Here is a 12,429-nt window from a genome sequence, read left to right as displayed (position 1 = left end):
GTCTCCTGCAGTGTGCTCTTATCATTTCTATGTTGCCTTCAGTTAGCTCAATATATTCCCTCCACATGAAAGCCTGCCTGTCCCTTTGCAGGTGTTCCTATCTTACAGAACGTAGAAATGTGTCCACTGTCAAGATTCAGACTCAGACTTCTAAGAATCATAATTCCATTCTGCTGACAGATTTGCAACTTTTGCATTGCAATTCTACCCACAGGGCTGTGAGAACATGATCCATCCATGAACTCTGTATCAGTGTGGGTGTGGCCCATGCAGGTGAGACAGCGATTGTGGTCATCAGAGGTGGAGAGGAAGCGACCACAACCAGGAACTAAACACAGACGTAAAGGCATCTTTAAAAAGACGCTCTTCGTCAGTGCCACTCTTTTAGAAAAAATCTGAATGAGTGGTTGTGAGCCAGCTCCTTTTATTCCTGTATGTCTGGGGGAGTGGCATGCAAATTCCACTCGCCAATTCCCATTGGCCTTTTCTCAAAGATCAGAGGTGTTTGGGGCTCCCAAGTGTGACCCCTAGTGTCACTACATCGACACAACGTCGAGTGAGTGACAGATAGGGAACTAAAGAGCACAAGAAAACTTAACCAGAGGCGATCCTTGAGCTATCACCTTGACCAAGGTACTTAATCAATGTTTTCTTTGGCTCTTTTCAAAGTACTGTAGCTTTTCAATAACGAGCTACTTTTTCCAGCAAGTTGCATTGTCGCATGACAAAAGGCTACATTGCTGCCTTTAATGTCTCATTCTGTAGTGCACGCAGCTTTAAACCTGAGCAATCATGCAATAATTAAACACTCTTCTAAACTATACTTTCTCTACTATGTATTGTTGGAAGTCGGATTCAAGGTTTGTTCAAACAGTTCATGTAAATTAACCATTCAAAAAGAAATAAATCACAGATTCACACACACACACACACACACACACACACACACACACACACACACACACACACAGGTGGCCAAAAGTTTGGAATAATATACAGATTTTGCGGTTTCGGAAGGAAATTGGTACTTTAATTCACCAAAGTGGCATTCAACTGATCACAAAGTATAGTCAGGACATTACTGATGTAAAAAACAGCACCATCACTATTTGAAAATGTCATTTTTTATCAAATCTAGACAGGCCCCATTTCCAGCAGCCATCACTCCAACATCTTATCCTTGAGTAATCATACTAAATTGCTAATTTGGTACTAGGAAATCACTTGCCAACATATCAAACACAGTTGAAAGATATTTGGTTCATTAAATGAAGCTTAACATTGTCTTTGTGTTTGTTTTTGAGTTACCACAGTGTGCAATAGACTGGCATGTCTTAAGGTCAATATTAGGTCAAAAATGGCAAAAAAAAACAAACAGCTTTCTCTAGAAACTTGTCAGTCAATCATTGTTTTGAGGAATGAAGGCTATACAATGCTTGAAATTGCCAAAAAACTGAAGATTTCATACAAAGGTGTACACTACAGTCTACACAAAGGACAACTGGCTCTAACAAGGACAGAAAGAGATGTGGAAGGCCAGATGTACAACTAAAGAAGAGGATAAGAGTCTCTAGTTTGAGAAATAGATGCCTCACATGTCCTCAGCTGACAGCTTCATTGAATTATACCCGCTCAACACCAGCTTCATGTACAACAGTAAAGAGAAGACTCAGGGGTACAGGCCTTATGGGAAGAATTGCAAAGAAAAAGACACTTTTGAAACAGAAAAACAAAAAGAAATGGTTAGAGTGGGCAAAGAAACACAGACATTGGACAGCAGATAATTGGAAAAGAGTGTTATGGATCTTAAACCCATTTTGTAGGATCAGCTAGACTATAAGATGCACAACAAGACAGCCACATCTATGGCAAGTGCTACAGGAAGCATGGGGTGAAATGTCACCTGAGTATCTGGACAAATTGACAGCTAGAATGCCAAGGATCTGCAAAGCTGTCATTGCTGCACATGGATAATTTTTTGTAAGAACTCTTTGTAGTTTAAGAAGTTCTGAAGAAAAAAAAACAGTAATTTTTCTCATTATTAATGTCCTGACTATACATTGTGCATATACATATATGTAACGAGGCAGGCGAGGATGGAGGATCTAAATGCGGCTTTTAATGTAAACAAAAGACAAACAAGGTAACTCAGAATAAAATGAAGACAAAACACAGGGAACCAGGTACAGAACATGACAATACAAGTGAAGACTGACAAACTAACCAGGGGAAACAAGGGCTTAAATACACAAGGGAAAACAAGGAACACCTGGGGAAACAATCAAAGAATGATGAACACCTGGGGAAACAATCAGGGTGAACCAATCATGAAATAAAATTACAAAGGACTACAATTCTAACACAGGAAATAGGAACGGGGAACTAATCGAGAATTTCAACATAAAAGTCTAGACAAAAACAGGGAATACATAACAATATATATATATATATATATATATATATATATATATATATATATATATATATATATATATATATATATATATCTGTATATGTCAAGCTCCTGAAGTTTGCAGATGACACCACGGTCTCATCCGAGATGACGATGAGTCTGCATACAGAAGGGAGGTTAAACAGCTGGCTGTCTGGTGCAGTCAAAACAACCCTGAGCTGAACACGTTCAAAACGATGGAGATGATTGTGGACTTTAGGAGGAACACCCCAACACTGACCCCCCTCATCATTCTAAACAGCACTGTGGCAGCAGTGGAGTCATTCAGGTTCCTGGGCACTACCATCTCACAGGACCTGAAGTGGGAGACCCACATTGACTCCATTGTGAAAAGGCTCAGCAGAGGTTGTACTTCCTTCGCCAGCTGAAATTCAACCTGCCACAGGCGTTGCTGATACAGTTCTACTCAGCAACTTCTCAGCAATTCTGGCCAATGCTTCAGAGCTCTGAGCACCAGAACCGTCAGGCACAGGAACAGTTTTTTCCCTCAGGCTATCCATCTCATGAACAGTTAAATTGCCCCATTGAGCAATAACTATGTGCAATACACAGTTTAGTCTTGCTTATATTTATCCAACACATCCAACCTCTTCTGCCATTTCACTCCTCTGAAAAAAAAAATAAATTAAAAAAAAAAAATACATTTGCACTGTACATAACAGATTGTATTAGATTTGCACTACCCATGTGTATGTACGTATGTGTATAATTAATTTTATTTTTTATTATTATCTATGTCTTGCTGCTGTTTTTGTATTGTTTTTTTGTATTGTTGTACACTGGAAGCTCCTGTCACCATGACAAATTCCTTGTATGTGTAAGCATACTTGGCAATAAAGCTCATTCTGATACTGATTCTGATATATATATATATATATATTAGTTTAGTTTAAAAATTTTAAACCATGACTTGCACTGCACACAAATAACAAATATTGGCATTATATTCATGCTGTTTAGCCAGAGGGGAACTGGCCCCCGCAGTGAGCCTGGTTTCTCCCAAGTTTATTTTTCTCCATTAACCAACATCTTATGGAATTTTGTGTTCCTTGCCACAGTCGCCTTCAGCTTGCTTACTGGGGTTCTAAATACAATTGTTATTTAACTATTTCATTATTTATTTTTTATACACAATTTACAATTACACAATGATGACTCTAAGACTTTATAGATATAGTTTCATTTTCTGCTAATGCATGATTTTCTGTAAAGCTGCTTTGAAACGATGTGTGTTGTGAAAAGTGCTATACAAATAAAAATGACTTGACTTGACTTGACTTTTCTCTATTCTAAATGAGGTACCAGTGAGGGTGCAGGAATTAAGAATCTCACAGACACCTCATGTAATCATTGGTACCTGAGGAGTCTTTAGCAGGTGCGCTGTCTTTATGGGTCTGGAGCTCATACAGCTTAGACTGTGATTGACAGAACACTGCTGTAATGAAAGTCACTAAAGCTCCACTTATTACTTTAATTTTGAAAAAAAAAATAATAATTAATTGGTCTTTAAAAGTTTTGTTCAACGTATCAGCACATAAGTTCCATTTTCCAGGTAAAATGTCCACAGAGATATGCCAAAAGCAAGTTGTATTTTTAGTAGTGCTGTCAGTCAATATATATTTTTTTTTAATCACGATTAATCGCATGATTTTTCATAGTTATTCGCAATTAATCTCTCATCCTCCACAGACTGTGGCTATTTGCTTTGCTACAGCAGTCATGAAGCCGCATTCACAATTCGCGTCAATGCCATTGTCAAGCAGCATTTTGAAATTGACATAAAAGAGCTTGAAAACATTTTCTCGTTCTGCATTTTCATGATAGTTAAGACTTGACATGCTTCTGTGGTAATTCAATTGTGCCTTGTTTTGTACAAAAATAGCATTAAGAGGTCCTGTCCCCATCATTTGATCACTGAAATGGCTGTCGTATGTGTGCTATTCCTCATCTTATGCAAATTCACATAAAAAAAAATAAAAAAAGAATTGTTGTGTAAAACTTGAGTGCACCATTAAGGGTGAAGGTTTATTTTTAGATTGCTATGGGAACAACAGAAATGTGCACCTGCTATCCTCTGTTTGATAACACAGTCTCACCACATGGATCTCTGCTCTACTCAAAAATCAGAATGTGTTACGTTAAGGTTCTAAGAAGTACAAAATCAAACACATATATGCAACATTTCTTTGAATATTTCACAAAAAATACATTTTGCCTTTAAGAATGTCTTTGGCTCAGTGTCTGCCATGCTTAAGAGGAGCTTAGATTTTTTAGATAAAGTGCAAGAAGATAGCTATTTTCATTTCAGTAATTTTGCATTCTTCTGTCTTTCTTTTCTCTGCAGGCAGTCGAAACAAATCTAGCATCCAAAGATAGTCACTGGGTGTATGCCAATGAGGTAAGCACGTATACATAATGAGTTTCATAACTTTTTATCTATTTCACAAGTGTACATTGACCTCGAAGCTTTTAGCAATCAAATCCAAAAAACAGCCCAAAACCATCCTCTCTGCCAACATCATATCCACTTTCAACTTACAGTGTTTGATATGTGACACATCTCTCATTCAGTATGTAATATGCTGTCACCATGCTGGAGTAAAGCTGACAGTGTATTATTGCACTGGCAAAACTCAGAGCCAAAGTTTCTCCATCAATCCATCCATCTGCACCTGTATCAGAATGACTCAGCATGCTACTTGCATATGAGGCATTAAATCATATTATCTGCCCACTTATTCACATAGTGTTTAAAACAATGCTGTCATGCTGCACTTCAGTTTATAAAACATTACACACAAGCTTAGAATTGTATTTTATTTTTTTTTAATGTTCTCACTGTTCTTTAACTCTCTAACAAGTTATACTTACCCATATATGATAATACTTTACTCGCCTGGTTCATATGACTTTAACTGTGTTTGTGTATGTGCCCATATTATACTATTAACACAAGTGTTTTGAAATGGAAATTGTATACCTTTCTTAATGTAGTGGTTTTGCTCTTTAATATTTCTCACTAATCCTAATCCAGTTTTCATAGTATAGTCAGGTTTTAGAAAGAGAATATTAAAGCACAATCACATACAGTACAACCTAGAAGGGTAAGATGGTAAGACAGAGAGAAAGATCAAGAGATTCAGCAAATTCATGATGCATTACCTCAAGCATTGAAAAGACGAGGTTTAGATGTTAACTGAATCACATCGCCGTGATGCTTCTGTTTATCCCTGAATCTCAGAAAGTGAGCGAGCTGAATAATTTGCCCGTGTCTCCACACACAGCTGAAATGAAGGTCACGACAACACCTGCCAACACGCAAATGAAAGGCTTTACGGTTTTCTTTCATCAAGGTCATTGTAGGACTTTGTTTATCAATGTTTGAAACAAAGTTCAGTTCAAACAAATAATTAATGCTATATCTTCTTCTTCTTCTTTTGGTTGCTCCCTTTAGGGGTATCCACAGTGGACCATCCATGATCCGCATATTTGACTTGGCACAGGTTTTACGCTGGATGCTCTTCCTGATAATTAATGCTATATATGTTACTAAAAAAGTAACTAGGATGCAAAATAACAACAATTTACTAGAAATAACTGAAATGATAAACTTGAAAAGAACGTCTTCCCCATATTTACAAGTTAAATGCATAAAGGGTTAGTTCACCCAAAAATGAACATGTTATGGTTTACTCACCCTGATTTTATTCCAAACCCTTTTAATCCCCCCAGTCAAAGTATATGGGCACCGAGATTGTCAGTCCCTAACATTCTGCCAGTCATCTCGTATTATCAGCTATACTGAGGGACTCTAACCAATAAGAGATGTCAGAATGTTACCTTACTGTCACCAACACTTAAACGATTATGATATGTCACATTTCACACATGTTTAAGGGCTGAGACGTCTGTAGTGATATAATCACATATAGTGACAACAGAAGTACCTGCAAGGTGCCTACTATCACCTTGTTGATCAGTAGAAAGTTGTATAGTCATGAATAATTAATGCCTTTCATAGGGACATGTAACCAAGATCATTTGTATGTTGGGCTGGGCTGTTTGATTAACGTGTTTTGCAGGTTGCCTGTGAACTCCTAGCATTCCACACTATGAATCATCTCAGTACTGTGATCTTAGTATATTCTCATTTCCCCCCTTTTTTGTCTAAACCCCAAAAGTTAGACTGCTGCCAAGAATTTTAAAGATAATAGAAATATATTTTGTAAGATCTGAGTCACTGCAAAACCTGATCCAACTCAACTGCAGATATACAGATCACTGTGTCAAAAGCTAATTTATAACACCAGTGATGTTTCTTTGTGCACAAAGGCACTATTAAGGTCTGTCTTAGAATAGAACCAGTGCACAGATTTGCCGATGTCTCTATTAAATGTTAAGTCTTTGCCATTTCTGATAATAAAATGGATAATGATAGTCGTCATTATATTTTAGAGCCATAAGTTTTAACATTTAATATGCCTAAACTGCAAATGATCAGACTTTTGTATTTGTTTATCGTTTATTACCAACAATTACTAAACTTGAGTGTCGTTTAGCAACTGTTATTTTAAATACAGTAAACTTTACAAATTTCAGATAAAACCACTTATTATTAATGTCATATTTGTGTCATTACGTAGTGTAAAATAACTCTGCTGTTATTATCTCCAACAATAATCTTTTATTATTAATATAATCTCTTTTTGAAATTTGTGTATGAATGCTGATTGTTTGCGTCTGACAGCATTACTGTGCCTTAAGATGAGCAACAACTTTCTGACTGTTATTTTTTTCCATTTACTATTTTATTTATTTATTTATTTGCATTTATTTTCATGCAAAATAGACACTAGTTTAAAAAAAAAAACATGTAAGAGCGATATTGTTATTTGAGAATCAATCTTCTCGATGCAATATCAGTATTGAAAGTAAAGATATTTAAAGATCAATCCGATATGAGTACACAAAATATAAAATAAAATAAAAAAATCAGCTAACCAGAGGCCAGCACACAGTTATCTTAAAATTAGCATGGGAACATACACATTTGGTCTAGGGTGAAAACACGGAGCTGTGGAACACTTCAGAGTTTTCACTAATTTGTAGAATTATAATTTGAGGATATGTATTGTAGCTAAGGAATAGCTGGTATCCAAGGAATAGCAGTGTAGTTTGTAGCTGATGAAATATTGAGGATGTTTAAAAGTATTTTGACTGTAGTGTGTTTTCCCCCATATTTTGTACGTCACAGTTCTGAAAGGAAGAGAGGGAATTAGTTTGTTCTTAACTGAATTTACAGGTGAACTTACTGGGGCATTGGATATAACAGTGTGAATTTATGAATTTATGATTCAAGTTCATGGACTACAACTGTATGTTGTACGTTTTAAACAGACAAGCCTTGATTTCTCACATTTTCCTTTTTTTTTTTTCTCAGCAAGGCTGAGGCTCTGCTGAGTTTTGATCAATATGTTTTGATGCTAAGACTCACATTATGCTTCTCTGAGCCAGCAGGAGCTTAGATTTATGCGTTCATATGAGGATTTTTGTGTGTTTCAGTATTGTCTTGGTCAATAATTTTCTTTGCCTGCTTTTTCTTCCCTTATTACAGCTGTGAATGAAATCTGTTTGCATATAAATAGGGATACCTGTTTATTTAGAGGGTTATTTCCTTTCTGTTTTATTTTGGATATATGCATGTCTTTTTGTCTTTGTTGACCGTATAAAGTAAATGAAATGGTTCCCAAAAAGACTGTAAACAAGCATGTAATGAGGAATTTAAGGTCTGAATTGATTACATTTTCTGCCATATAAATAAAACTGAGAATAAAAAGACATATTCATATTACAATCAATGTAAGGGAAACATTCACTAAGATGCCAAACTTCCTGCTGAGCTGGTCAGTGCACTCCTATTTGTTTAAATGCCTATTCAACACATTTTACACACTCTAACATGACTGAAAATATAATGATATATGTAATGCAACGCTAAACTCACAGTAACTGATTTCACAAAATCATTAGATGGTAGTCCATGGTTACCATGAAATGCATGCTGATGGTAATTGTGTGGCATGCGAGGTTATGATTTGTCATATGTCTTATGCTTTTTGTCCAAAGTAAAATTATCTACATGATCAGATTGTTATCCGATTGGGTACACTCATTCCAACTCCTTGTGTTTGTGTGTGTGTGTGTGTATAGGAGGTGAGTGACACAGAGATCATGGAGCTCGTCCACAGTGTTCTGGGCCGGATGACTGTGATCAGGCAGATCTTTCCTCTATGGAGAGACACCAACATCCGCTGCATGAGAAACAACCATCGCATATCCTCGCTACTTTGCGATCCACAGGAAGGGTACTTGCAGTCACTGGAGGTGTGTATCTTATCAACAGTCACACAGAGCTTGGTAAATTATACTGATTTATCACAAAAAAATATTAAAAAAAATATGCTACATTTACAGTAGGGATAGATCACTATGGTCAACTGGTCAGTTAGTCATCCAACAACCAAATTGCCAGTTAGTGAAGTTGACCATTATAGATTTTTCTTGTATTTATGTTTTTAGAGTTGATATTTTTAGCAACGACAATTTTAATTTGCTGTTCTTTTTTACTGTCTTTAAATTCTTTACCTTTAAAGGGATAGTTCACCCAAAAATTAACATTCTCTCATGATTTACTTACCCTCATGCCATACTAGATGTGTATGACTTTCTTTCTTCTGCTGAACACAAATATTTTTAGATGAATATCATGATGCCAAGGAGACTGCTGTCAAGATGTACAGTGAAAAAGGAGTTATACTTTGGTCTGTTCTTACTTAAAATCAACTGGATCGCTTCAGAAGACACTGATTAAACCAGTGGAGTCTGATGGATTTCTTTTATGCTAACTTGATCTGCTTTTTGAAGCTTCAAAGGTCTGATCACCATTCACTTGCATTGTATGGACCTACAGAGCTGAGATATTCTTCTAAAAGTTTTTATTTGTGTTCAGCAGAAGAAAGTAAGCCATACACATCTGGGATTGCATGAGAGTGATTAAAGAGGAGAGAATTAACATTTTTGGGTGAACTATCCCTTTAAAAAACAGCTGCTACAGCAGGCCTGGCTCCTGCCAGCTATGCTTGGGTGGGCTGGGAGATTTCATAGGTGGGCATTTGTGAATGGGGGGTTTACTACCTTCATTATTAAGAAATAGAATACAGCAATAGACAAGGAGTGAGTGGAGAGAAATAATATCAAGGATGAATACGAGGATGGAGTGGAAGGAAATATAATAGATGGGGAGATCAATAACATATAAGATTAAGAACCTAAAATTTTAACAAAGATGGGAACTGCTTAAAGAAGTATTATAAATTAAATGATGATGATTATTTCTCTTTGACTTTTCTGATTCATTGGTTAAATAGAAATGTAATTAGCAATTATACTGCCTTTTAAAGGCAAAATGCAAAATTAAGTTATGACTGAAATCAGGTCTTTTAGACTATGATCTGTCCTGTGACAGATGAGTTTGGCTCATATGCTAAAATTCAGAGAATACTTGATGTGAAAATGCAGGAACTACAAAATCCAAAATAATCAAAATAATTTGATGGATGGACAGACGGATGGATGGCTGGATGGCTGGATGGAAGGTAATGCCATGTTAGCAAAAGGTTATTTTCATGGCGAAAACAGAGTAGTTTAAAGCATAATTACAAAGAACAACAAACTATCAGAGCACTGTAAAAAGATGTAAATAAAAGAGAAGATGCGAGGTGAAGACAGCATCTCTCAGTGACACCGAATGTACAACAGGGGAAACAGAAGCATGCGTCCTGCAAAACACTGTAACCAGCCATTGCCGCGAACATTACCATCAGCTAATATTGGCAGGTATGGTGTTTTACGATTCAGGTCCAGTAATTTGCGAACACCCGCTGCGCGATTTTGGAGAACTGAGGTGGAGGGAAAGGGAGATATTTGATGAGCGGGAAGAGGGTGCCTGTGGTACATTAACATAAGACACATAGTCACTGCTAGAGACACCACCAGGCTTCTTTACGGGCACTAAAAACCTATGAATTGCACAAAAATATCTTGTATATCCATTCTCACTTGCGTGACATCCCTGACTCTCTAGTTTGCGGCAGCCGCTTCTTGAGCGTGTCGTTGCTTTCAGACAATGCTACAAAAAATACTAAAAATTTCTGGTGCTATTTCGTGATTGGTTGGGGTGGTCTACAGCCCACCCTCAATGTTTGCAACACATAGCCCACCCCCAAATTGCTTATAACCAATGCACAAATCGTAAAAAATCTAATATTTTATTTAATGCTGTGTTTGCCAAATGTTTGATTGGGTGGGCAAGACTCATGTTTGGGTGGGCTCAGAACACCTCTCCCCATGCCTACATCCGGCTGCGTGCTACAGTCATACACATTTAGATGGATGTGTTTGAATGTCCTGTTGTGACTTGTGTTTTTTTTTTTTTTTTTTTTTTTTACATCCCACGAGAGTAGTGTTAAAAACAGCATGTCTTGTTAAAAATCGTACAAACTACAAAAACGTGTCTCGAGATCCCTCTACTTTGTTATGTTCTGTTGCACTCTGTCTAGATGTTTTTGAACGCAAAAGTGCAGTATGTGAAAACGCCCCATAAAAAACGTGTCCCATCAGGGTCAGATGATCCCAAAGACAGTGTAATTCATAAAAAGTCCAACCTAGTCACAAAGAATCACATTACTTTGCAAAACTATTACTTTTATTCCCTTTCACACAAATCTTGAGTAAAACAGCAGATTATCAGTTCATAAACACTTACTTTTCACCCAATTCCTCACACAGTGCTATTATATGAAATCTAAACACTAAAACAATAACCTATGATAGAGTGTTTCATTTGCGATGCAAAGAACCAGAGTTCTGAAGTCGACACATGAGTCGGAAGTGTAATAAATGCACCACAGAAGGATGTATTTGCTTCAGGAACTGCGTTTTTTTTTTTTTTGTTTTTGTTTTTATGTCACATTTGCTTTTAATGTGACATAAAAAAAAAAAAAAAAAAGGTTTAGGGTGGGGAGGTAGGTTTTGTTGATTTAAACTTGATGGAGCATTAACCTGAAAAAAAAAACCTCATCTGTGTCACAGTCTGTCTCCCTCATGTTTCCCAAGGGTTCTTATTTTGAAGTTTTCCCCCGGACTTCATTTCCCGTAGTGCACTGCCCTCATCACTTCCAACTGTTTCCAATCATCCTCACCTGTCCTCCATTCCATCATCTGCCTTTGTTTGTATAAATACCCTCCTGTTTTGTCCATTCCCTGTCAGTTCTTGTGTTGCAATGTTGTGTAGTTTTGTTGTATTGATTCCTTTTTTGATATCGTCCACTCCAGTGTCATTTATTAAATATCTTAAGTTAAGTTAAGGCCTGTGACTCCTCTCTTCCTCTCCCTGTAACCCAATGTTACAATCTGTTTTTCATCTCACATTTTCTTTTTATGACACTATCAAATAGGTTAAAGGTTTAGGGTAGTTTTGCACATCCCTAATTTACAGTACATTTAAGAATCCTAGCAGATGCTTTCTTTCCCAAGTGAAATAGTGCAGTGCATTACAAGAGAGAATTACTGACATAGAAAGCTAAAGTATAGGTTTATCTGTAATTGTCTTTCTATTATAGCTTTCAGAGTTATAAGTATCTGGGGTGCTGGATAATGGCTGCAGTAACTGTGTGTCATGTTTATTATATCTGTTGTATCACTTCATATCTATTGAATCTTTGTTCAAAACAAGGGCATTCACTGCTGATCAAGATTAGCCTTCTGTGTTTTGACACTCTTACACATAACAAATATAAGTTTGTTAGGTCAGAGACAGTAAGCTGTAACTGTGAAAACATTCCGCCTCCCTTAAACAACGTTAAAACATTGTATCTGTTTTGGCTGTATAAAAACCT

The 12,429-nt window shown here is 36.6% G+C and overlaps 1 protein-coding gene across 2 annotated transcripts in view; it reads left to right on the top strand.

Moving 5' to 3' along the window:
• LOC127455279 (glutamate receptor ionotropic, delta-1-like) overlaps positions 1 to 12,429 on the top strand; it is a 487,061-nt gene that overhangs the window by 411,049 nt on the left and 63,583 nt on the right. For both annotated transcript variants that reach the window (XM_051723023.1, XM_051723024.1), the window contains exons 5-6: positions 4,818 to 4,871; positions 8,684 to 8,857. In XM_051723023.1, coding sequence (XP_051578983.1) covers positions 4,818 to 4,871; positions 8,684 to 8,857 — 228 coding nt within the window. The remainder of the gene's footprint in view (positions 1 to 4,817; positions 4,872 to 8,683; positions 8,858 to 12,429) is intronic.

The sequence above is a fragment of the Myxocyprinus asiaticus genome, chromosome 17, assembly GCF_019703515.2.
Source record: "Myxocyprinus asiaticus isolate MX2 ecotype Aquarium Trade chromosome 17, UBuf_Myxa_2, whole genome shotgun sequence".
Lineage (NCBI taxonomy): Eukaryota > Metazoa > Chordata > Actinopteri > Cypriniformes > Catostomidae > Myxocyprinus > Myxocyprinus asiaticus.
Note: the sequence above shows the minus strand (reverse complement) of the source record. Positions and strands in the feature narration are given on the sequence as shown.